We start from the raw sequence: 27620 nt of genomic DNA, 5'->3' as shown, positions 1-27620 counted from the left end.
TTTCTTAAAAATAACAAGGAAACAAGCAGTAACAATACAAAGGCTAGAAGATAGGATCTATAACTTCAGAATTAAGAACATAAAGGAAGAAGCAGGGATACAAACAAATGAACTGCAAAAGCTATTCACAGAAATAATCAAGGAGAACTTCCCTAATATGAGAAAAGGTAAAGATACTCAGATGTATGAGGGAGGCATACAGGACCCCAGCCACCTACAACCCAAACAGAACTACACCCAGGCATATAATAATCGAGATTCCAGAAATCCAATATAAGAACAGAGTATTAAAAGCTGTTAGAGACAAGAAACAGATCACTTACAAGGGAACACCCATCAGAATTACAGCAGACTTCTCGGCACAAACCATCAAATCATGAAAAGCATGGGGGGAAATAACTCAAGCTTTGAAAGACAATAACCTCCAGCCAAGATCGATATATCCTGCACAACTGTCCCTAGAAATTAATGTAGAAACAAAGTGCTTCCAGGATAAAGAGAAACTAGCGGAATATGCAACCACCAATTCAACTCTACAGAGAATACTGCAGGACATTCTAAAAGAGAATAATACCAAGATTCCAGAAACAGTGGCAGAGAAGCCACAATGAATGCAGCAGAAAACAAAATGAAGAAGACAAACTGACAACTAACAACAGAAAAAGAGCTCAACAGAAATGAGGCAGAGAAGGTTAGATGGTAGGAACAGCTATTTTGGAGAAAACAAGACATCATAATAGCTAGTGCTGATTTAATATCATCTTGTTTTGAAGTCCCATCAAGCTTTTGTTCTTCTGTCTCCATCGGTCTTAACATGTTGTATCTTATTGGATTTTATTATATGTGATAATATAAACAAAAACTTTTACAGACAAGGAGATACTACAGAAACCACTGTTCATTTTCTGTTAGTGGGTTCTAAATACCCTGTGATACTGTCATTCTCTTGAATGGTTTTACATTGTCTTGCTGTGTTTGATGCTACAGTATATGAAGTTATACTCAAAGATTTCAAGGAAAGAGACACTATGATAACTACTTTTATGTCGGGATATCTTGTGGTGAAACACTATTTTTCTTAAATGGTTATGTTCTGGCCTGTGCTGTTTTGTTGTTATGTCCTCTTTTATCTCAATCTCCTTTTTTATTATTTATTTTTATCTTTTTAATCAAGGGAAAAATAAATAAATAGTAGGATATATTATAGTAACCCACTTTGATTTCCTATTAACTTGATTTGAAACCCTGTATTGCTGTCACCATTTTGTTTTGACTGATTTTTCTCTATTCTGTTTTGCTTGATAGTACCAAGTTTGAGAGTATAGGCAACAATTGTGAAGACAATAAGATTCACTATGATGCCCATTCTGGTTTAACTATTATCTTCTTTTGAAGTCCTGTAATGTCTCCAATGTCTTGGTTTTATTGGTTTTGTTCTTTACTGTTTTGTTCAATTTTATTATAACTGAGGATATAGGCAATTCTTTTTAAGATAGCAAGAGGCATTATGGTAACCATTGTTGATCACCTTGTATTCTGATTTTACATTATGTACTACGTCCATCTTTTGATTTGACTGATTCTGTTTTGTTATGTCACATTTGGTTTTATTCTCTTCATAAAAGAGTAATAAGAACTGTGGAAGTAATAAAACACAAAATGTGTAATTCTCATTATAAAAAAGAGAGGATAAGAAAGTGCTCCAAAAGATATAACTGCATGTATATTTAAGCGTATAAAATAGATAACCATATTACTTAGTTTTTGTTGGATCATTGAACAGAACTGTTTGCAGTCTCACTGTTTGAATGTCCACATTATATGCTTTAATTTTGTAACTTGAACAACTATTTCTAAGATGACAATATGTAATCTATTAACTAGTGATTTCCTACTGTTTATTTTTTTTACAATTCTGTATAACTTGTACCCCTTTTCTGTATTTTTTCTTTTTCTCCTTAAATAAAATTTTTAAAAAAAGAATAGCAAGAAAAAATAGGAAGAGAAGCAAGAAAAAAAATATATCACACTCATTCTGGTTATATTGAAGCATTACAGGACTCCATTTACTTAAGAAAAATTCATCTTTGTAGACATGTTGCCTGTCTGTCTCACTGTAAGCTGGGATATAAGCTGTCTTTCATAATCTCATGTCTGATGACTTCCATTCATATATTCAGAGATGTTAGGCCTGGATTTGAGCAATGAAAATACTCTAGCTTATCTTTTACATTCAAAGACAGCAACGCTTGGTGCTGTGAAAAGGGCATGGTCAAGGTCATCAGGTAGCAAAAGCCCTGGGATAATGGCCATACTCCTGCAGGCCAGGGGCCCAGGACCCTTTACTATCCTTCCAAGCACAATTTGGACCCTAGGAGTTTCCCTCTACTATCCTGAATCCTGTGTCAGGCTGGCAGTGAAGAATGTGAACACCATCTGAGCAACAAAGGTAACTTCCTAAAACAGCATCTGGCAGAGAGGAAAGCAACCAGGCGTTCACTCTCCACTCCACAGACAGCAACGTACCTTACACATGGAAATGTCACACGCCCTGCTCATACCAAGCTATTGCTATTTTTTCTACTAAAAATGATGCCCTGCTCCTGTCTTTGTTCCTTTCCCTCTCTCTGAATACAAATGGCTGTTTGTACGTTGTTATGATGCAAAACCTAATTCTGGGAGCTGCTGCTTTCTCCCTGGACCTAGGGAGGAAATGCAGGGCACAATTGTGCTGATATGGCCACCTGGGTGTGACCACAGCTTGGCAATGCTCCTGAGCATCACTAAGAAAAGTTCTATCTTCTTTGGAAAATCAACCTGGAGTAATGCTCGCATGTGTATAAAGTTGCTGGGGCCACAAGAAGCTCCTGAGTGAGTGATACAGACTGCTTTCTCACTTGATCCTAGCAGCCACCTCCATGAGCAAGGTGGATCCAAATTCAACCCCAATGCTTAGTCTAGGTATGGCACAATGGATTGTGACCCATCATTTCAACCTACATCAGCCCTACAGGGACCAGAGGAATTAATAATATTATCATCACATGATGGCTGACTCTGTGCAGTAAGCTCCATATTGTGGGTGATGGCAACAGCCCATAGGTATACCACCATTCCAATGGGGCTTCTAGGGAGCAAAGCCAGAGGAACCCAAGACTGAGAACCCAGATCTTGTTCCTGGATGCAGCTTCCAGGAAGAATCTGTCACATGTATCTAAATCACCATTTTAAACTAGGTTTGGTGGCATGTGCCTACAAGTCCTGGGAAGCTGAGGTAAGGGAATTGCTTGAGCCCAGGAGTTTGAGACCAGTCTTGACAACACAGTAAGAACCCTGTCTCAAACAAACTAATGGTTTCTACACTGTGTACTGAAACAGTGTCCCAGGAGATGTCTACAAGTATGGGTAAAGATAGAGGTAACCAAAGCCACGTCCAAGGTATGCTTCTAGCACGTTCTCAGAGCCTTTACAGGTGTCCTCTTGTGTGTCTCCAAAAAGTGATGCAAGAAGGGTTGTTCCCTAATTTTCTTGGTTAAGAATACCATATGACCATCTCTGTTCTGGGCACTAGTTTAATAAACAGGATCTTTGTTTAAGCTGGAGAACAACTCAGAATTTTAGGAGACAGATGTAAAAAAGCAGAAGTGTGTTTCTCAAAATGTCTTTATTCTCTACCATAGCTAATAATGGGCACGTCTTATTAGCTCCTACTTCTGCTGATCTCTCAATGTGGTGGTGGTGAGATGCACAAAAGTGAGCAAGCACACATTCTCTTTCAATGAGGAGTAAGTGCAAAGTCCAAATGGAAATGAGATCTTAATCCATCTACCCTAGGCCTGGGCATGACAGGCTGGTACAAGGTTAAGCTCCTAGGAAACACCATGGCCACTCCATCTAAAAGCATCACCCTCCTCCTTTTATACACAATTACACTGATATCCAAAACACCCACTGATACTTACTTCTTCCTCTCAGGGAACCAGGAGGCTGATTTTATTCTTTATTTACAATAGATGTATCAAAGTAAAGAGCACTGGAGGGTTCCACTGGCCTGTTGTGAAACATTGGGCCTTAGTCACATTCCTGTCCTAGCCCATTTTTGCAGGTTAACATGGATGCAACTGGAGGCCTGGAGCAAACAAAGCCTGCTCATCCCCAATCTGTGGGAATCAGGTCAGCCAGGCTGTGAAGTGAAAGCAGGCTCAAGAAAACCCCAGTTGCTCCTCAGGCTGTTCTAGGAGAACTAGCTTTGAAGGAAATCATCTGTGGGTATAATACCCTAACCCAAGACAGGCCACAAAAGATGAACTTGCAGCATCAGCCCCTCCCACTATCCCAGACGACCAAACACTCCTCTCTGAAGCTCTCAGGGTATAAATCTACACCCAGATCCAAGTCTCTGATCTCAGGGCTCACTGGATCAGCTACTGCCCATTTTGGGCAAACAGAAAAGCAAAAACAGCCACTAAAGCCTTAGGATGCTGCAGGCACTCTGGCTAACAATTCCTACTGTCTAATAAATTTATTTCCATTATCATCTCCATTTTGTACAAAAGGAAACTGAAGTCCAAAGAGATTTTTGTAAAAAATTTTGCTTGAGGACATATAGATGAAGTCACTGGGATAGGCAGGTATCACAGTTTCTGACTCCAAAGCCCAAACTCTTGCTATTCCCCCAACATCACAGGACATGAAATAAAATGCCAGCTGATGGATTTTCCCATCCATCTTGGCTGAGGGTTGTCAGGGAAATGAGTGTGGCAGGTAGCTATGAGGATGATGAATGCAAGGACCTCAGACTCTGGCAAGCAAATCAAGCAGGGGATAGTGACCCTTGAGTACCACACAAAGATCAAGAATAAATGAAAACAGATGGAATGAGAAAGTCTAGAGTTGGAGTCTGGGTTGTTATTTTTTCTCTGGTTGGTTTCCCTAACAGTTCTGTGCTCTGTATTTGTTTTCATAAAACATAGGAAAGTAAAACAGGGCTTTTATTCTCTGTAACTCTTATTATCTTCCTATTATAAGACTTTCTAGGGCTGGGGATATAGCTCAGCGGCACAAGCACCTCCCTGTCAAAGTGCAAGGTCATGAGTTCAATCCCCAGTACCCCCCCCCAAAAAAAAAGAAAGGAAGAAGAAAAGAAATCATGAAAGAAGACTTTCCAATAGGTGTATTCCAATCAGTGGACATTAAAGCAGAGAAAGGAGACTCATTATGTAGAATGTCATTTCCCCTCAAGACATTTCTTTAGCTTTTTATTCTTTTTTTTACTGTCAAAAGCTGCCCAGAACTGTGGATGCCAAAAGGTAGTGAGTGTAATCACTTAGGTGGTAGGGTAGGGGCCCCTGCTGTAAGGGTCCAGAAGGACTAGGGACAAACACAAGTTTCCAAAAGAATGTGGTTTGGTCTACTGGTAGCATTCGCACAAAGGGTGCATGTTCTTCCCTCCAGGCCCTAAAGTTCTCAGTTGACAAACATCAAGCTTAGAATACACTGACACACAGGCAGCTGTAACACTAACGGTTGAACTTGGGAATGGTGAAGTCTAATCCACTCATCCCACTTGCTAATAAACCCAAGGATTCATTCCTACTGCCACCAATGAGGAGAGGGCTTCCCTGACAACTCCACCTAAAGTCACTCCCACTAAGTATGCTCAGCCCTTCCAGCGTATCACCATTTCATTTTCATCCCAGAACTAAGTGCTACAAAAATCCACAATGCTACTTGTTTTCTTATTTATTGACTAGAATGTATACTCTTCCTCAGGAGCAGCACAGGATCTTACATGTCTAGCCTCATTAGTGAATCCCCATGGCACGGAAGGCACCCAGTATACATCTACCGCTGGGTTAACTTGGTTGGCTAGAAAAAAGAATGATTGGATGAATGAATGAACAAAACTTCTGGAAAGAAGAGACTGTAAGCTATGGCTGTGTTATGAGCACTGTCTGACCTCATGATGCCAGCTAAAAGTTTCGGCAACAGCTCAGAAGATGTTGAGGACAAGCAATTCCCTTTAATTCTTAATACTCTGAAAAAGAAAAAGGGTGTTTTGTCATTTTGTTTTGTTTTGTTTTCTGACACAGGATATCACTACATAGTTCAGGCTGTCCTTCAACTCACTATGGAGCCTAGACTGGCCTGAAACTCATGGTGATCCTCCTGCTGCAGCCTTCCGCATGCTGGGATTATAGGTATGTGCTATTACATCTGACAAAAAAAAGGGTTTTTCTTGAGTATTTTTGATCCTGCTCAACTCAGGGACAAAACTTAAATCTTACATAACACAGACAGACTCATTTGCTAAAACTTTGTGCAAAAGGTCAACTTTTTTCTAGGATGAGTCTATTTTATTTCCATATGTGTTCCATCAAAGTTTAATATTTTTTACTTTGCTGCAGAGCAGAGAGCATCATGCATACATTGTAGATCGATAACTTCAACATGAAAAAGAAAGCTCCAACCCCAGAGAAAACAACACAAATAAATCATAATTTAATAATCTACTATTTTCCTCCTCACAACCCTCCCAGGGTTCAGTTAACTGGGTAATATTTTTGGGCCTGCACTGACTGAGGCTACTGGTCATAACTCCACTCCCCTCTCCCTTCCCTCCCATCCCCTGCTATTCTTTGATTTCCTCTCTCTCTCTCTCTCTCTCTCTCTCTCTCTCTCTCTCTCTCTCTCTCTCTCTCTCTGTTACGGGTTAAGAACTGGTGGTCAACTTAACGCCAGCTGGATTACATCAGCATGGCACTGAGTGAAGATGCTCCACCTGAGGAAAGTTGCCAGGATAAATAGGTGGAGAAGAAGGGAGGTGTTGAGGGGTTGAGGCGTTAAGGAGGCATTGTGGGTTCTCCTATGAGTTGCTGTCTGAGCTGTTGGTTCTCCTGGAGAAGCTTTAGTCCTCACATCGAGCATTGTTTCCTGGCTCTGGAGGGGAACCAGGTTGATGGTTGGTCTCCAGGATGAACTCGCCACACTGCTTCCTGGCACGTACCGACTGTGCTTGTCGAAGGAGGAGCTCGGGGCCTCCGTGTCGCTGAGGACAGCTGTGGTGCCTTTCACGATAGCCCTGGTCTTTCTTGTGAGCGTGACTTCTCCAGCTCCAGCGTAGAACCCTCATCCCGCTAGCACAGTTCCTTCATCCTGCTGGCATAGACTTTCTGGCTTCCACCACTGACCTTTGGGTCTTCCCGGCACGGATCCGTAAAAGAGACTGGTGTGAGTCCTTCTTGTGGGCTCTGGACCTCCAGTTGGACTCGTGGGAGGCACTGTCCTGAGCTCTGGATTTTTATCTGGACTCATGTGGGACGCTGCTGTGGGGTTTAGGCTCTTGACTAAATAATCTATGTCTTTGGTGCTGTGGATAGATTTCCTGCATTTTCCTGTGTTAACTTCTGGTGACCATTATAAAAATATTACAAACTCGATTTCCTGATCTGAATTGTTCTCTGTGTACAACCCCTGACTACAACACTCTCTGAGCCTTAGCGCACCAATGGGACCTCTGCCCTCCTAACCCACCTGGGTTGCCCTGCTCAGCATTAAGGACCTGTTCCTCCAAGAACCAGATGTGAAGATGTTGGTTCCTCTAGTAGCCTCCTAAGACCTGCCATCATTACTCACAAATGGAGTGAGGAATATCACACTCTCCTAGAGCAGCTTTCATAGAGCTCACCTACACTACAGATAGTGAAAATGATAAAAGTGTAACAATAATCATAATGATAATGGTTACCATGTGTTAAGTACAAACTACAATATACTACAGGAACTATACAAAGTCCTTTATATATTATCTCATATTACTAATTTCTTTTATTCCTCATACCCATTTTATGAGCTTTATTCCATGATCCCCATTTTATATATAGAAACTGTGGCTCAGAAATGTTACTTGCCCAAGGTTACAGCTCTCTCAGGACAGAGTTCAGATGTGTGGGTGTGAATTCCAAGTCTGTGAAAATCAGGTCTTCTGTTCCTTACAGCAAAAGGTATACTAACTAATGTAGTGTCACCTGGAAGCTGGAAACTTCACAATCACTATTTACAATTTCATAATGACCCTGTAAATTAAGTGACAGTGTCCTATGATACAGATGAAGAAATAAGGAACAAGCAATTAATAATGTGTCTGTGGTCACAGAGCCAGGAAACAGGAAGGGCAGGATTGGAATTTGTATCTATTTACTATAAAACTCTATGCCCTTTCCACAATACCACTCTGCTGCCTCCTCCAACACAAAACTACTTAGAAAAGAAACTTAAAATACAGAAAAATGCTTGAAAGACAGTATAGCTCCCATAACTGCCTATGACATCGAGGAATTAGAAATTGCCTAAATGAGTCAGGTATGGTAATCTCAGCACTCTTGGGGGCTAAAGCAGAAGGATCCCAATTTTAAGCCCAATCTGGGTAATGTAATGAGACTCTGTCTCAAAACTGAATGGAGGGGACTGGGGATTTAGCTCAGCGGCATAAGCGCCTGCCTTCCAAGCAGGCAGTCATGAGTTCGATCCCCGGTACCGATAAAAACGAAAAACGAAAAAAAAAAAAAAAAAAAAACCTGAATGGAGATTAGCTCAGTGCAAAGAACATGAGTTCAATCCCCAATGCCACAAAGGAATGAATCAGAAAAAAGAAAAAAAAAGGTATTGAATAACATGATAAAATTTTTATGTTAAATTAAGAAGCAGAACACAAGACACAGAACTTCACCGAAGTTCCTCTAAAGAGAATGCATAGAGAAAAAACTAGGAGACATGAACTGCAATTGCGTCTTCGTGGGGGAATGTGAGTCATTTGTTTGCCTTCTTTCTAAATTCCTTTTATTTTCCAAATTTCTATAATATGTACTACCTTTAGCATTTAAAAAGTTTTCTTTTTTCTTTTTGTTTCCTGGTACCAGGGATCAAATTATGAGCTTGTGCTGGCCAGGCAGGTGCTTATGTCACTAAGCTAAATCCCCAGCCCAAAAAGTTTTCTTTTTTTTTTTTTTTTTCTCTTTCTTAAGAAATTGGCTATCATCTACTAAAGGCTGAGTTCTAGCTTATATTCATTCTTGGAATGGACATTACTCTGAGTTCTGATTAAGAGTAATTTAAACCTTTCAAATATCCAAATACTCTTATTGACTCTTTGAGGCAAGTAACTGCATTTTATACTAAACTTATTTGCAGCTCAAATACAGCTTAAAACCTTGTTTTGATTACTTGTTTAGAAAATGCATAAGAATCACATTTGCATGATGGATGATGAGGCAGGGAATTACAGTTAGGAGGGAAAAAAAGCCCCTTCATATTCAACAGCATGTATGAAATCTAAAAACTCCTCTGACACACATATTTATACATGCTCCTCCCATGTGGGTGCTTTCCTGTGTCCTTAACAGCAGATGGCCCACTGTGCAGATGGAGAGACTGTGGTAGCTGCTCTTCAGATGACTGCCAGGCTGTTTCATCTGAGTTTACCCAGCAGCTGTCCTGAAACTGGCCCTCAGAAGGGCTCTTCTTGCTGTCAAAGTGTCAACTAGTTCCTCTACAGGTCACTGTATCTTAGCTCCATGTCAACCAAAGCCAGCACAGAAAATCCTGATGGTGAACATTAGTGAGACAGCAACAAGGACCCAGCCTTCCCTTCCTGGCTCCCTCTTGGTTCAGCCCCTCCTGATGCTGGCACAGTCTGATCCTGGCAGCTTTATACACAACTGAGCAGCTCGGAATATGGCCAGTGCTCTAGGTCACTCCTGTGATTAAACACCAGTGGTAAACTGGATAGAGAATTATAAAGCCAGGAGTAATTCTCATAGCTAAAATATTCTTGTACTTTTGGGCTGGGGATTTAGCTCAGCAGCATAAGCACCTGCCTTGCAAGCAGGCGGTCGTGACTTCGATCCTCGGTACCAATAAAAAAAAAAAAAAGAAAGAAAGAAAAAGTGTAAAATATTCTTGTACTTTTAATAAATGTTTTGCTTATTTTTCCTATTCTTTGCCTAAAAGAAATGTTTCACTTTGAAATGAAGTAAAAAAAATATAGAATAATAAAAGATAAAAATGTATGAAATCTCATTGCAAAGAATAATTCAGTTTCTATCAGAGTAGCAATTCAGCATTCCATGTAAGTTTAACAATTTAATTAGCTTCCAGAATTTAAAAATAAGAGATCTTAACATTTAAATCCAGGTTTTCAACTAAACAACAAGAAACACACCTAGAAGAGCAGAGGACAGAGTCTGAAATCCTGCATAGTGACAGTCATTAGCACTGAGAAGCTGTCAACCTGATGCCTTTTCCACATGGGCTCTGTAGATATCTAGGTTTGCTACATTTGGTCAAGATCTTTACATTCATTTTCCTACCCAAATTAACATAAATTCAAAACTTTTTAATTTTACTTTTTACTTTTTTTATTCCATTTTGGCATACATAAAAAGTAAGCCTGTCAGTTTTCAAAGCTGGCAAGTACAATCTTCATTGTCAATTTTAATGGCTACAATATACCCATCTTCCACGACTTTGCCAGATGAAAAAGCATTGCTTGCTGAGGTATCCTATATCATATCCCACCAGACAGTTCAGACTCCCTCTTGTAGGGCCCCTCACTGTGAGAGGACCATGATTCCTGGCTTGTTATCATCAAGTTTGAAGTGAGTCTCATGAAAGTGACACACATCAAGTCAGCAAAAGCTGTGGCCACCACAGCCCACTACCACCTTCTCTTCTCCTCCCACCACAAGAGCAACCTGCCATAGCTAAGGGCTGCTCCTCCATTCTGGCATACAGACCACATAGAACATAGCCACGGCTCACCTGAGATGAATGTGTGGCAGGGTGAAAAGTAAGACATGTAATGAACCCACTGTAAACTGCTATGAGGACTGCTCATCACAACAGCACAATCTAGGTTAGAGTAACCGCAAGACAAGATTAAAACAACAAATAACACACACATTAAATAAAATAATTTTAAAAGGCCTCTGGCTAATGCCTGAGGCCTGGTCCTAAAAGTCTTAGTGGGATATGGCTCAGACAGTGGCTCTAAATGCATGGTGGTTCTATTATAACAGGGTGCAGGTTGGCCCTGCAGAAAATATAAGTTTTATGGTTATTTATATCAACAGTGTATAGTACAAAAAATGGAATGTTAAGCAGCAAGATGCTCACAATAGCAAAGGAACTCAATAACAAAAACTGGCTAAGTGGGCCGGGGATTTAGCTCAGCAGCATAGCTCAGCAGCATAGGCAACTGCCTTGCAAGTGCATAGTTGTGGGTTCGATCCCTGGCACCCAAAAAAAAAAAAATACCAACAAAACTGGCTGAGTAAAGACCAGATCCACCCATGCCCATTAAGTTTGGAGACACTCATTTCAGGACACATGCTTTCTGGGTAGAACTGGCCTGGCTTCCCAGGATTAAGCTGGTTAATTGTCAGTCTGCCTTTATCTCTAAACCCCACCCACTTTCATTTTCTATTCTAAAACAAAACAAAACAAAAACACATGGGCTAGTCAAATGGAGTGAACTTCCCAGCTAAATCAGTATATAGTGTGCTACCTGTGCAATCATGGTATGTTACTTCTCTCCTTACTAACAGAAAATATCCAACACCCACAAGTTGAAAGAGGAAAAAGAGGAAAGGATTACTTTGGCTCAGTTTATAGAGGTTTCAGTCCATAGTTGACTGACTCCCGAGCAGGGAAGCATTGCAGAGGAGAAAGAGTTCACAGCAAAACAGGCAGGAGGGAGCAAGAGCAAGCAGCAGCAGCAGTAGCCTTCCTTCTTTCTGTCGCTTTATACTCCATCCAGGCTACCTGCCCTTTGGTAGTGTCATCCACACTCAGGGTGGGGCACTCTTAATCCCAGCATCACAGCCTAGATTCAGCCAGCTCTGAAAAGCACAATGCATGAGGCTTTGGAGGACATCTAGATATAAGCCATAACACAGGACTCATGGCCTTTCCTCATTGTGGGTCCTGTGGTCTCAAAGCTAACAAGATGCATTGCTTTTTGGACTATATATTTGTTAAATGGGTGATAATTCAGAGATGACGGTTCTCAGAGGCACTATGACTCGTATCTGCTAAACTAATGAATACCAAGAGATTCAGCTCAATTATCACTTTCCTGGGACCTGCCACATCTGGCTTACATCTCAACACTGTCTTTAGTAGCCCATCTTTCTTTTTTTTTTTTTTTTTTTTTAATTTTTATTTAAGGAGAAAAGAAAAGAAAGAAAAAAAAAACAGTGAAGGGGTACAAGTTATACAGATTTACAGAATAAAAAAATGCGCAGTAGGAAATCACTAGTTAATGGATTACATATTGCCATCTTAGAAATAATTGTTTAAGTCACAAAATTAAAGCTTGTAGAGTGGACATTCCAACAATGATACTGCAAACAGTTCTGTTCAATGATCCAATAAAACTCTGTGATATCATTTTCTATCTTATACATTTAAATATACATGCAGTTATATAGTTTAGAGCACTTTCTTTTCCTCTCTTTTGTACAGTGACTATTACACATTTTGGGTTTCATTGCTCCCACGGTTCTTGTTGCTTTTTTGGAAGAGAGTAAAACCAAATGTGACATAACAGAACAGAATCGGTCAAGTCAAAAGGGTGGACATAATAGATAATATAAGAACATAATACAAGGTGATCAACAATGGTTACCATAATGCCTCCCGCTATTTCTAATAGAATTGCCTATATCATTAGTTGTAATACAATTGAACAAAACCGTAAAGAATAAAACCGACAAAACCAAAACATTGGAGATATTGTAGGTCTTCAAAAGTAGATAAAAGTCAACGAGAATGGGCGTTATAATGAATCTCATTATCTTCTCAGCTGATGCCTAAACTTTCGAACCTGATACTATCCAGCAAAACAGAATATAGGAACCTCAGTCAAAAACAAGATGGTGAGAGTAATACAGGGCTTCAAATCGAGATAATAGAAAGTCAAAGTGGGTTACTATATTATATCCTGCTATATTTTTCCCTTTAATTAAATGGATAAAAATAAAAAAGTAAATAATGGAGTGGAGATTGAGAAAAAGGAGGGCATAACAGCGAAACAGGGCAGATCAAAACATAACCATTTAAGCAGAATAGTGTTTCACCACCAGCTAATCCTGACCCAAAAATAGTTACCATATTGACTCCCTCCCTGAAGTCCTTGAGTACAACTTCATATACTGTAGCATTAAGTATATCAAAACAATGTAAATCCATTTAAGAGAATGACAGCATTATAGAGTATTTAGAATCAACTAACAGAAAATGAACAATGGTCTCTGTATAATCTCCTTGTCTTTAAAAGGTTTTTTCTTATACTATCGTACATAACAAAATCCAATAAGATACAACCTGTTTAGACCATTGGAGACAGAAGAACAAAAGCTAGATGAGACTTCAAAACAAGATGGTACTAAATCAGCATTACCTATTAAGATGTCATTTTCTCCAAAAAAAGCTGTTCCTATCATCCAATCTTCTGTCTCATTTCTGTTGAGCTCTTTTTCTGTCAGTAGCTGTCAGTTTGTCTTCTTCATTTTGTTCTCTGCTCCATTCGTTGTGGCCTCCCCGCCCCTATTTCTGGGTTCTTTGTATTTTTCTTTTTTTAGAATATCCTGCAATACTTTCTGTAGGGTTGAATTGGTGGTTGCAAATTCCCCCAGTTCCTCTTTATCCTGGAAGCACCTCGTTTTTCCATCAATTTCCAGGGACAGTTGTGCAGGATATCTCAATCTTGGCTGTAGATTATTATCTTTCAAAGCTTGAATTATTTCTCCCCATGCTCTTCGTGATTTGATGGTTTGTGAAGAGAAATCTGCTGTAATTCTGATGGGTCTTCCCTTGTAAGTGATCTGTTTCTTGTCTCTTACAGCTTTTAATATTCTGTTCTTGTATTGAATTTCTGGAATTTTTATTATTATATGCCTGGGTGTTTCTCTGTTAGGGTTGTAGGTAGCTGGGGTCCTGTATGCCTCATACATTTGAGTATCTTTACCTTTTGCTAAATTAGGAAAATTCTCCTGGATTATTTCTGTGAGTAGCTTTTGTAGTTCACTTGTTTGTGTCCCTACTTCTTCTTTTATGTTCTTAATCCTTAAGTTATGGCTCCTCTTATCATCTTCTTGTCTTTGTATTATTGCTGTGTGTTTCTTTGTTATTTTTAAGAAGTTTTTCATTTCATTCTCCCATGTTTCAAGTCTGCCCTCCAATTCAGATAGTCTGTCCTTAGTTTCTTTCAAGCTGTTATGCCAGTCTTGGGTAGACTTCTTAATTTCTTGATAGTCCCTTTGCACCTGCTTCACATACTCAATGCTTTCTCTGTTTTCTCCATCAAGCAATTCTCCCCTCTTTTTCTGTTCTTCCATTCCACCATCCGCTTTTTCCTGGGTGGTGCTTAGCATTTCTCTAACTATTCTGCATACTTCTAGCTTCAGGTCATTGATAACTTCATTCCTGAATTGGTCTATGAGGCTCTCTAAATGGCGCTTAATGTATATTGGTGCAGTGTCCACAATTGCCTGATTCTCAGGATTGGGGGTCGAGGAGCCTTTTTTGTTGCTTCCCTTCCCCATATTTTCTGTTCCTTATAAAATGTAATCTTACACAGGAGGCCCGGCTTCCCTGCCTGTCAGCCACAGCTTGATCAAATTGCGCTGGCTAGTTGTTCCCGCTCACCGCTGCGCCCCAGGGAGTTGCGGAGGAGGCAGCCTACGCGGGAGTCGGTCGCTCCTCCGGGCCACCATCAGGCTCTGGGATCTGGGTTAGGCCAGCCTAGGGAGTCCACGAGCAGCGTCCCTCCGGCCAGGCACCTTTCACCAATCCCGTCCGAGAGGGAAATGTTCGGCTGCAGTTGCCACCGCGCCCTGCTCTTACAGGACTGCCCGCGCCCAGAAAAACCTCCGCTGGAGTCAAACTGCGGTAGGGAATCAGTTCCTCGCTCACCTCGCCACCAGTCAGCCTTCCTCCCTGGCCGTCGCGTTTCCGACTCCGTTCGCAGATTCCCGTTCCCAAGCCTCTGCGTGTCTCTCCTTGCCGAGCCGCTATGGAGGTAGCCGGGCACCTGGCGGCGGGAAATCTAAACCGCGGTTTCCGATGGCGTGGGGACTCCGTTTGGGGACTCCCGTTCCCAGAGCTCGGCGGTCGCGTCTCTCCTTGCTGAGCCGCTATCTTTCTGCCATTTCCTAACCCCTGAGTTTCAAGCTAAGCCTCAGTAACCTAAGCAGCCCACATCAGCCTGCTGTACCACACTGAGAGAAACACCCAGCATGGTACCTCCAATGGCACAGCTTAGGCATGTCTGCTGTATGTTTTAGTTTTGTGTCTTTGTCTCCACTTATTTTCAATAATATCATTTATGATATTCATCCACATTTGTTGCACATAGTTAGGGAATTCCTTCTCATGGTCCATTGTTCACTGTGTGAACACACCCCAGTTCATTTATTCATTCTTCTGTGGATGGGCATACCATGGCTATTATTTTTCACTTATTTATATGGCTGATTAACATCAGTCTTGTGATGATAAAAGCCTAGCCTACTTTTTCTCTTTACTGTATTTCCATCCTTGACTCAGTGCCTGATTCATGATGAGAAAAGGGAAGATACTGTTACAGGTATGCCCAAAGTGTAGAACCCACTGCCAATTACATGGGCTGTTTCAAGTTAAATAACTATCCATTTCTGATTCCTGTAAGCTACTCCTCTCCCTCTCTCAATGCACATTTCATGTCAAGCTCTAGGGATTTAAATAATTCTTGCCTCTTCATTCCAATAAAGATATTCAGATGTTAATTGTAATAATTTTCAAGGCCAAAAGTCTCTGATTCTCTCATGGTGGGCTGCTCAATTCTAGTTGCCTGAGTAGGTGCCCTAAGACAGGACATTTATCATCTTCATGTTATCAGCACATGTAAGAGATAAAACCTTCCTGTTCAATTCAATTATCACTTCAGTTTTCTTTGTAAAATATGCCTTTTAAGAAAAAGAAATACCATTAAAAAGCAAACTATTGTGCAACATAGAGAACATAAGCTGATCATGGGGCCTCCCAGACGAAGACTCAGCCCTTGACTGCCGTGACACCCTGAAGCAGCCCTGTGCTCCACTCTGAGGGTCTTCACCGGACCTCTGATGGAAGCCGACAAAAGGAAGTTACTGCATCTTCACATGGGTACAGAAACTGACCTCTAGAAGCGGAGACACACAATGTCATCCTATTATTATTTTTAGTTAAAATTGTTTTTGGTTTTTGATAAACAGTCTCACTGTATAGTTTAGGCTGGTCTCAAAAATCACAATGTATCCTTGAACTCACCTCCATTCGCCTGCCTTGGTCTCCTGAGTGCTGAGATTACAGGCATGCACCATCATGCCCAGCTTAAATGTCATCCTTTTAAAAATGACTCTTTCCCATAATGCCTTTGAAATTCTAACTCAGACACATGTAAACTGAGTGTCCTTGATGTACATATGTGTATGTTTGCCTGTTAATTTAATAAGTATTTGTGGATAAATAATGGTAAAGGCCCTAAGACACAGCATAAAAAATGACAGAGTTTATGAAAATTACAACACATATGCACATACACATTTCAAAATATTTCAGAAAGTGGCAAGAGTTCTAGAGAACATAAAAGTAGGATAAAGGGGTAGAGAAAGTGAAAGGGGTAGGGAGGTGACTTCAGATAAGGGTGCTAAAGATAGCCCCTTGGCTCTGAAGCCTGGGTATTAAGGAGCTACCCCAGAAAATATACATGAAAGTAGCATGCCAGAAGAAGAGCTAGAAGCCAACGTTGAAATGCCACACTGAGTTTGAATATACAATGGAAAAGTATACACTTTGTTGTTCTAACCGTGATGCCTGGCATGGGCTTCTCCCTTTTCTCCCAAGACTAAGCTGGTCCCTTCTACTTATCCCTCTTCCTCCCATGGCCACTGCCTGATGTGGAGGACCATCTCTGCATCCCTCTTAGAACTTCCTACAGAGCATTACCACTCCTGGGGCCTTGTAGTTACTGATTTCAGAGCTGTCTCCTACCCAAGTCATAATATTAGGAATGACAGGAATCACATTTTTCTTAACTCCAATGTTAAAACAAAGCCTAATAGAATTGTCTCAGTCTCAGTTTCCTGATAAAGTGCTATGCACTGGGGGAACCTGGATGAAAGGCACATGGAAATTCTGTGTGTGTGTGTGTGTGTGTGTACACAACCCAGGGCCTTGTGTATGCTACACAAGTGCTGTGTCACTGAATTATCCATCCCAAGCTTTCCTTTACTGCTTTTATCATTTCTCTTGAAGTTCCAAAATTAAAACATACTAATTAATGTGGAATGCAATGATAGAGAACTGGAATGATTAAAGTAAAGAATGAGGTGATAACTGGTAATACAATGTTTCACAAAATCTGGGATGCCATCAACTGTGAGACCCATCTTGATGTCAGAGATACCAAGCTTTGAAAATAGTACATGTCTCCAAATCAATGAAAGCAGCATCTTCTCCTGTGAAGAAAGGGTAGTGAGAAGCTACAAAATTCCCTCCTAAGGCCGAGGATCTGCTGCATGACTCATGCTTCTGTGGTGGCCACTGACATGCTGGCAGATGGCTCAGGTGGATCCTTAAGTGCAGCACACAATTGGGTCTGCCAGAGAAACTTGATTTTACGTTTTTACACGACATGAAGTCTAAAAACCTCTGGGTGTCAGATCTTATGTCCATAAAGGGAGATAATAATAGTCCTGAACTCACAGAACTGACCGTGAGGATTAAACAAGATGATGGAGGTAAAACCACTTAGCCTTGGGACCAGCCTACAGAAAACAGATGAACTAAAGATGAAGAGGTAGTGAAGGAGGTCAAGCTCTGTGACAAACAATGGGACAGCTCTGCCCTTGCCCTTGTCCATCCTGGGGGACAGTGACAGCAAAGAAGGAGGGCACAGATTGTGCTCCTGAGGGCATCACCTCTGTCTCTTCTACAGTTTGACAGTAAGATGGGGACAAGGCAGAGAGAAATGTCTATGAATTACCCATGAAAGGACTGAGGACTGTGTCTATTGCTCTTCCTACCATGTGTCACCTAGTTCTCCTGTTATCTATAGACCTGAGGTAGTCAGCAGGGGCATTTCGTAGATAAGGACACTGAGGCTAGGAAGGTTACTTCTCTTGTTTTAAGGTCATGGCTAGAATAGAGGTAGGTTTTATACCTGTCAAGGATCTACAGCCCAAAGTGTTGAAAACACAGGTAAATAGAAGCCAAGTCAAGAATAAAGTGCTGTTCTTCATGAAAAGAGCTTGAAACCTTATGTGATGAGTGCTAGTCATAAGAGCCAAGAAGGTGGAAATTCAGAGTAGGCAACACTGACCTTTTTGCAAGTCCAAGCAAAGATCAAGTCACTCAAAGAATAAAAACAGGTGCCAGAAGAGGTTTGAAGATTAAATGGGGTTTGTGGTTCCCCAGGTTCTGCCAGTTCCTTGACTAAGAATACAGTACTTGAAAACCAACTATGATAAGTACAAAGCTTTTTCTATATAGTGGAAAAAGATTCCTCAACATTTCTTTACCTGACTTTTTCTTAATGCAGATAGGGTGCTCAAGAAGAACACTGGCTTCTTCTTTTTACAGCTGTAATTAAAATGTTCCCATGTGTTGTGGAGTTCAAGGAGATAAGGCACAGAAAGACTTGGTGCAGTGTTTGGCATATGGGAAGAACTCAGCAAACATTACAGATGTCACTATGCAATCATTAGTTGTCATCATCGTCATCCATCATCAAACATCATCATCATCATCATCCATCACCAATCATCACTGTCACCATCATATCATCCCTGGCAAATACTGTTACCCTCATTAATTCACATTCTCTCTCCTCTCTTAGCAAAACTCAGTTAAGAAAGGTGGTATTTTTCTCATAAAGAATACAGAACTTAAGACAGCTATTGTAAATTTTCTCTTATATATGGAATATAGAAAAAAGATGATATGAAATAAGAGGAAGACAGAGAAGAGGATCAGGAGTTGAGGAAAGAGAAGGGTAGGCACCGAGGGAGTGGATATGATCAAAGTGTACTGCTGCTGTGATGTAGATCTAGAACATCACAGGTGAGGCCTTGGATGATGATCAGATCATGAGGGCTTTATACCCAACAGCTGCATGCATTGGAGGGGGAACTGGTCTGAAGAGTTAGAGCACTGGAAGAATAACCTGGCAGGATTATATCTCTCTCTTACCTCTCCCTTCTCTGCCTTCTTCCTGGCCACCATCACATGAGTCACTTTCTTCCTCTAGATCCTTCTGTCATGCCCTTCCACCATGCCATTTCTGCCAGCTGAGTGTGGACTAAACTGTCAGCAAAAATAAACTTCTCCTCTTTTAAGTTTTGGGTGTTGTATATTGTGTCTCAATGACAAGGGAAGTAACTAAGATATGTCTTACGTGTGACAGATATGTGTGTGCATGTAGGTATGTATGTCTTACAACGCCACAATGAAATTCAATGCTATTAATATGGTGTGAACTTAAAAAAATAGAACTCGTAAGGTGCTAGATCTAGGTCTGAAGATAATAAGCTCTATTTACCCATTTGTAAATAGGAAAGAAAATACTTTCACTCCTGAGTTAGCGAATATGAATCACAGCTATGTACATGAAAGGCTCAATAAGACAAGTATAATGATGTGTACCAGTAATCCCAACTATTTTGGAGGCTGAAGCAGATCACAAGTTCAATGTCAGCCTGGGCAACTTAGGGAGACTTTGTCTCAAACTAAAAAATAAAAAGGTGTGATGATGTTGCTCAGTGGTAGAACACATCTGGGTACCATCTCAAGTACCACCAGGGGGCGGGGGGTGTCAATAAACAACATGCTTCTAGTTAACAATGACCTTGTGCATTCTCCTGTTTCTCCTTCTTAAACAGAGTAATGCAAAACTGGGCAGTGGGCAGTGGGCAGTGGGCAGAGAGAACTGGTAGTATGCTCAGTCACCTCTACATAACCTATTTTCACTAACTCATACCCTGCAAGCAAGAAGCAGCTTGTTTTCCTTTTGGCTTCCTCTGGCAATTGAAACATCAAAGCTTGTTTCCCTCATGTCTTTTCTCTACCTCTGCACCTGCTCTGTCTACACTTCCCCAGCTCTGCACCAAGGCAGACCAGCAGCATCACAACCCCAGAGCTGAAATTCCTCATCCCCAACTCTGCTATCCTGTGCTCTCACAGTCATACCATCCTTTGAGACTTGCCACTGCCCCAGTAAGCAAACTACATTATTTTCCACACTCTCCTTCTGTCTTGGCTTCTGAAAAGCAGCCTCCTCACAGCCGCCAATCCAGGGTGCTGATTCCAAATCTATACAGCCAAGCAGTCTGATAGAATCTTACTATGTTGAGAAACCTGGCAAGAAGCTGGAATTCACAGTATCTTGGGATGAGCTGCCCCTATGAAGCAAGGAGATAATCACTCAAGGCTGAACTGGAAATGCTTCTATATGTCTGGAAGAAGTGGGACGAAAGACTGGAAGCTTAAAGCAACAACTCCTCATTGTCTACTTCATCGTGAGATAAAGGCTTAACCCAGCGCTCCTGGTATGTATAATGCAGTGGTGAACACTTAGGATGATGTGAAGGTCTCCCTAGATTGGAGCAAATCTTCAGATTCTAGTCTTGATTTTGTTAGCTACTGAGTTCAGACAGCTCCCTCCAAAAAGTGCAAGGAGGGATCAGTCAGTACTTTCACAGGTTTGGGTCCTTAGGACAGCCTCAAGGTAGATTCCTGTGCTGTGACCATGAAATCACCAAAAATAGGTAGCAACTAAGGTCCCTTTCACAGAGTATAGGCCAGGAAAGTCTGAAAGTTGGCAGTTTTTACAAACTTACAATCTTGGAAAGGGACCTCAGGTGTCAACTAGTCCCTCCAACACTGGACAGGGGTCGATGTCACTGAGAGGATTCTGCCACCCAAATGAAGGGATTACCTATTTTTGATCTTGGCATGGAGTATCCAGATAAGTACTGCTAAGATTACCCTTCCACTAAATAGCTATCTGCATTCAATCTTTCTTATATCAATTAGCCAATGGATAAGATTATGTCTCTATCATTTATATCCCTAGCATCTAGCCCAGAGTAGGATGGCTGTATAGAAAGGCTAACAGATGAACAGACAGATAAACAGATCAATCAAAACTTATTTCTGTCCAACTTCTACCTGCTGATCTCCATTTTGCCTTCTGGAAATTCTGTACAGGAAAAGGAATCCTAAACTTTGAGTGGAGGAAAAAGTGATGATACTTTTGAACTATGTGATCATAGGCAAATTATTTACTTAACATTCTGAAGATCTCCTTCTCTGGCTCTAAACTGGAAAGAATGTCTACTGAATCTCAGGATTCTTTTGATACTGAAATGAAATAATGCATAGTATGCCGGCAGATCAACCAAGAAATTCCTTTTTTTCCAAGATTTTATAGATCAAGAAACAAAAATATATAATTTTTAAAAATCTTATAAACAAAAAGCTAAGCCAGAATCTGAAGCATATATAACAAAGGCTCACCATCCTAATGGATCAGAAGGTGATAAACAATGCAATATAATGATAGGAAAAGGATACTAATATGTTATTCATAAAATGAAGGGGGGGCAAATTAAAGCACAGGTACATGTTCAAACTCACAAGTGACATGAAAAATGTACATCCTCAAATTGTGAAATGTAGTTTCCTCTGTCACACTGGTAAGGTTTAGAAGACTGACTATACTCAGTGTTGGTAAGGAACCAGGATAAAGTACTCTGTTACCTTGTTATGACTGAAAACTGGTTCAGCCTTTTGGGACAGCAGTTTGGCTGGGCCTATTAAAATAAAAAATGTATATTCTTTACTTTAGCATATCCACTTCTACCTATTATTCCTACAGAAATACCTACAAATATATAAAGCAGTTTGCACAAGAACAAGTTTGACAGTTTTGTTCACTGTCAACAAGAAATGGAATCCACCTAAGTATCTCTCATTCAGAGGAGTTACATAAATTATGAGTCCTTCATACTGTGATATATTCAGATGCTTAGGAAGAATAAGGAAGACAACTATCTATGAGACAAGAAAGAGTTTGTATTTTATCATACAATTAATTTTAAAAACAAAACAACATGAAACTACAGTAACATCTGTGGGCCCACACAGAGCAGTGGTTTTGCACCAAAGCAGTTCTGCTTCCTGGGGGAATATGGCAATGCTTGAGACATTCTAGGTTGAGGCAATTCAGGAGAAGGTGTGGCTGCTATTTACTAGAATCTGGATGTTGTTCCGTGACCCACAATGCACAGAAGACTCACCTAACAAAAATTATCTGGTCCAAATTTCAACAGTGCTGTAGGTGAGCCACCACAGTGCAGAAATACACACCATCATATGGCTCCCCCTAGCCCAAAGGCATGAATGTGCTGTTTTGGCTAGAATGACTCCATCTTGCCTTCTGCTGTAAGAATACCCTCATTCTTCCACTAAGCGGCAGATTTGGGAGGTGTGTGCCCTGGCCCACCCAAACACAGCATTGAATGGATGTAGGTAAGGCCCAGATCAGTGAGTCAGTGAGACTCAATCCCATGATGCTGTTAGCTGTGGGAGAAAAGAGAAGGCTTTTCCAATCAGGGCAACTGAGCCAGAGGTGTCAGCCTGTAGCCACCCACTAACATCTGTCTCCACAGTCAACTCTGAACACAGCCAACTTAAAGACAACTACGAAGATGGGAGGCTGAATACTGATGCCATCGAGCCCCTAAAATTGATGCTATGCCCTTCATCCTTTCTGTGAAGTAAATCCATGTCGGTCTGAGATAGGGTTCTTTCTCCTGCCACCATGAGAATGCCAGGGTGGAGCCGGAATCAGGTCTTGGTACAAAAACCTGAGTGGTAGCTCATCTCCCACACTGCCACCACATAAGAAGCCTAGCCCTGGATGGAGGCAGGGTCACATTCCAGGAGCAAGAAGGTAAGTAGATGCCTTTACCCAGAGGACTCTGTCATCAGTGTGTCCAAGAATGCTCAGAATCCACTGTGACCACCAGCACTCATACCAAGACGCAGGTCCCCTGGTAAAGCTGCCCTCAGGGGACAAGCACAGGATGGCTACAATGTTCACTAAAGGCAGAGCTGCTGAACTGTGCGTGCACTGTGGATCAGGTGACTACTTGCTTTAGGGGGAGGTCCTGTGGGTTGAGGATATTAAGTACCATCTCTGGCCCCATGCTCTGGATGCCAGTAAGGACAGCTTTCCCTTACCCATCCCCCACTCCCCAACCTGAGGAGGGAACATCAGGCAGGTTTAGGCAGAATCTGTGAAAAGAACACACCTTTTTATTCTGGATGTCTGATCATCCAATAGGCTTCTGGAGAGGGGCAGTTTCACTCTTACAGACCAGGAAATCAAGCAATCAGAACTCTGCCTTACCACATGTCTTTCTAGCACTGCATCAGCCAAGCAAGGTCCATCCTGAGCCATTTGCCCAGCAGGCTACACATGTGAGGACAAGGAAGCAGTCAAGGCCTTGCTCCTGGAAGAATGCCCACCACCTACACTCTCAGATGAGCTGCACAGGAAGACTATCTGTCCTTCCTCTCGCCCAAGCCTTACTTCTTGATGCAGAAGACTCCATCCACCCCAACCACTTTATCACCCAGCCTTGTTTCAGCCTCCAATATGTGAGGTCCTGTGCCAGGAGGTCAAGCACTTTATTTTTTCCTGCTCTAACATTAGGCAGGTGGGAGGTCTGACAGTGCAAATGGTGGGCCTCAAACTGCACACCACCCTGACATGCAAATACCAACCTTCCAACCAGGAGGCCTGTGTGGCTGGGAATTTTGAAATGTTTATCTTTCATTTGGACAGTACTGGGAAAGAAGAAATAGCCTATTGTGCCCATGTAATCACAAGGCCTCATTCAAACATGTTACATGGTCCTCTGCAAAGGGAATAGGACATAAGAGTGCTGGAAGGAACTGTTCTCTATGTTTGAATCACAGCTCCAGGATGGAACTGCTGCTGAGAAGATGGGGAAAGCCTGCCTGCTCTCTGGTCTTCAGGACGGTGTGGTGCCTGTGTGATGCCTCTATGAACAGAGCCCAGGGCTCCTGGGTGCTGCTCCCACGGCATGCAAGATGGGCTAGAATGTCTGCCCAAGCTGGGACCTTCACTCCCCTCACATCTGCTTCAGGCTTTCCAAAAACAACAGCCAGACAAGAAAAGGTTTTTCAAAGGACTTTAGGCAGGGGAGAAGAAAAGGGCCAGCAGGTATGACAGAGGAACCTGGGAAAAGTCTAGTGGAAGAAAACACAAATTTGTGTCATAGCAAGTTATTTTTCTTGGGATTTTGCTTCTTTACTGATGCGAGGGACTGTGTGACACATTTTAATAAAAAGCAAATGACTCCAAACATATCTCCTACTTTTTATGAAGTAGAACACCAGACACTGTCATTTAAGAACAGCAAACAAGGGGTTGGGGATTTAGCTCAGCGGCATAAGTACCTGCCTTGCAAGCAGGCAGTCCTGCGTTCGATTCCCGGTACCAATAAAAAGGAAAAAAGACCAAAAAAAAGAACAGTAAACAAACATGGGTTCTCTGAAAGCCAATACTGAAGGAAAAATCTTGGCAGTGATGCCTGGTACCTAGTTGTCCAGCACTTGTTCACACAGTGCACAGGAAAACAGGAGGAATAAGGCTGTCACTGTAGCACAAAGAGAAACTTTGAACACCTTCAATGTTTCCAAGGGGCCACTGTCCCTTCCTCCTGCAGTTCCCTGGCCTCCTCATGGAAGAATGGGAAAAGCCAGAGCCGGGGACCCACAGGAGGAAGCTGGGAAGGCCTCCCCAGGACTGGTGCAGGAGTGTGCTCCATTCAACATAAGGCAGGAAGTGATATTGCTGGACCCTAGGGACCCCCAAAGACATCTCATCCTGCTGGAAAAGACTGCAGCCAGAGGGTGTGGTCTCTACAAGGCACAGAGTAGGGTGGCTCCAGTTAGAGCTCTAAGCACTCATGAAGTACACTTCTAAGGGCACCTGAAGATAGTGGTTCTGCCTGCCACCCTAAAAACAGCTCTTCCTCAGGTCCTTCATTCTGTCTCCTCTCAGATGTCCACCTCTCTCCACAATCGTCTCCTTCTCTGGTTCCTTCCCCCTTGATACTCTTCCTGCTGCCCTTCAGTCACTTTCCACTCTACTTCAGATTCAGGCCTCTCAATGATAACTGTCCCTTTGTCACCAATGACTAAGTCAGGCACCCTACTGGCCATTCTACTTCATGGTCCTCCCATAATTCTGTCTGCTATCTGCCCTGGCACTGTCATTTTTGAAGTATTCTGACTGCAGTTAGGAGACATAACCATCATGCCAGTGATCTGGCTACATCCTTATTTTTTAATGCCTTCTGAAGACACTTCTCATGGTTGTAAATGTGATGTACAACACACTTTTCCATTAGCATTTAACTGCTTTATTCACAGATCCAGGCCCCACCCTCCCTTCCCAACTCAATAAAGCAGCAACTGTTCAGCAAGTGGCAACTGTGACCACAGAACTGAGAATAAACAACACAGCAAATGCCAATCTCCATGCCGAGCCAGTGTGTTAGTTTCACATCCTAATCTTCCTAGTCATCAGGTGTCTGATGCCCGCAATGGGCAGCTCTCTAGTTGACACTGGCTCATAGGTGGGTATTGAGGGAGTTAGGAAAGGGACAAGGATTAGGCAGCTCTGAAAGGCTACAAAAAGATGAAAGAAGCAAGTCTGTACACAGCTGTATGTGTCACTGTTGGTGTAGTCTTGTGTAAGTTACTGCTTTGGGTTTCCTCACACAAAAATAACAAAAAAAGGGAGTTAGGCTTGAATATCCCAGTTACCACTTCTACCTGTAGACTGTCTATAAAGCCCAGGTCTTTTTGATTTTCAGCTTTCCAAATATAAAATTACAGCACAGAGTAAACCCTTGAAAAAAAAGGCCCACACCCATGCACACATCCACATATATGCACACATCCACATATATGCACAGAGGTGAGCTCTGAATTTTCCTCAAATTCTATACTCCTTGACTTTATACCTTTAAGGCCAAAAAAGCCTCCACACTTAATGAATTTCTCATATTCCTGGGGACCCATCAATTACAAATTCTGGACTTGCAGTTCTCTCTACTGTGAGAATATTACCTTTCTCCAGGACCAGCTACCCATAGCAGCTTTGACAATGACTGATGGGTCAATAAAACAATGGGCAGAATCCCATGGCAGATTATGGAAACAGGCTCATTCTGGTGAAACAAATACTCATGACATAGCCTGTAGGGGGTGAGCTCCAGGGAAGGGACAAAGAGTACAGCAAAACAGGCTCCACAGGGTGACCCAAAGGAAGTCACTCAACCATGGAGTCACACTGCTTTGCCTATAACATGGAGATAAGGATTAGCTCCTCCTTCAGGAGTAACAGAAAGGAGGAAAGGACAGAAATCAAGATGCCTACAGCAGATGCTGCTAGCTGCCCACAAGTGCCAGCTGTCACCCCTGCAAATCCTTCTTGGCACCTCTCACAGATGCCACCCTTGCCTTCCAGATGCCTGAATGAGGGCATCTCTCCTCATGAGAACCAAGATCCCTTGAAAATAATGGCATCTTATTCTCTGATACCCTGTCACAGCTGATGTGGGATCTCAGTAAGGTAGATGCTAAATCAAAGTTTTGAACACACAAGCACTCAAAGACATTCAGGGAAATGGACAAATTCTTTTTATACCTGCTTACAGGATTTTTTGCTTATCATAAAACAAGTACTTAGCAGCTCCCGAAAGATAATATTCACAAGAAGCCCAGTGCCACACACTGTGCTCAGCGCTTTATACCTCATCACATATCATATCCATGCTGCAGGGTGGGCAGTGTTCTGCTCCTCCATGGTCTCCCTCTCTGCAGAGCAATGCTCCTTTCCTTAGTAGACTGTCTCCCTCACTGGACTGGCAGGCCAATGAGGGTAAGTCCAGAGTCAAGGCCAGCTCACCACTGATTTTGCAGAGTTTGGCACAGACTTGGCATATAGCAGGTCTTTACTTACCAGTCTGCAGGTAAGAAAAGGAAGCATGAGTACATTGTGAAAGAAAATAAAAGTCTTCCTGTTAGGAAAGATAAAAGCTATAAAAGAATAACCATGTTACACACCAAAAAAAGTCAATATACCAGAGGCTTTGGTGTCTTCACTTTTTGTTTTCAACCCCATCAGGCTCTCCCAAGAAGCTTTGGCTTTGTGGCATGAAAGTTCTCAAGGAGGAGAGAGTGAAAATAAAGGGACACGCTCTCATGGTTTTACCTAGCATGCAGCATGGGAGCCAGTACTGGCTGGAAAGACCAGAGAGCAAATGGCTGCCTCTGCCCACAGCTGTGACAGAAAGGATCGGGTATGAATAAGGACTTGCATCTGCCTTAGCGCTTATCCTTTTCCCCAAATCTGGAATTACTTGCTGAGGCAGAGGCTTCCTACAGCCCCCAGGACTGTAGCCACAGCTCCCATTTCTGCACCATTTCATTTTTCTCTA

The 27620-nt window shown here is 41.9% G+C and overlaps 1 protein-coding gene across 6 annotated transcripts in view; it reads right to left on the bottom strand.

The window, feature by feature from the left end:
• Nucleotides 1–27620, bottom strand: part of Snx29 (sorting nexin 29) — a 560183-nt gene that overhangs the window by 132242 nt on the left and 400321 nt on the right. The window contains exon 19 of one of the 6 annotated variants that reach the window (XM_063226559.1): nt 1141–27146. The exons of the other annotated variants lie outside the window; for them this stretch is intronic. Coding sequence (XP_063082629.1) covers nt 27135–27146 — 12 coding nt within the window. The 3' untranslated portion in view covers nt 1141–27134. Of the gene's footprint in view, nt 1–1140; nt 27147–27620 lie in introns of those variants that run through there. 6 annotated transcript variants of the gene reach the window in all.

Source organism: Cavia porcellus, unplaced genomic scaffold, assembly GCF_034190915.1.
Source record: "Cavia porcellus strain 051 isolate PalLab524CR breed Dunkin Hartley unplaced genomic scaffold, mCavPor4.1 scaffold_16, whole genome shotgun sequence".
Classification (NCBI taxonomy): domain Eukaryota; kingdom Metazoa; phylum Chordata; class Mammalia; order Rodentia; family Caviidae; genus Cavia; species Cavia porcellus.
Note: the sequence above shows the minus strand (reverse complement) of the source record. Positions and strands in the feature narration are given on the sequence as shown.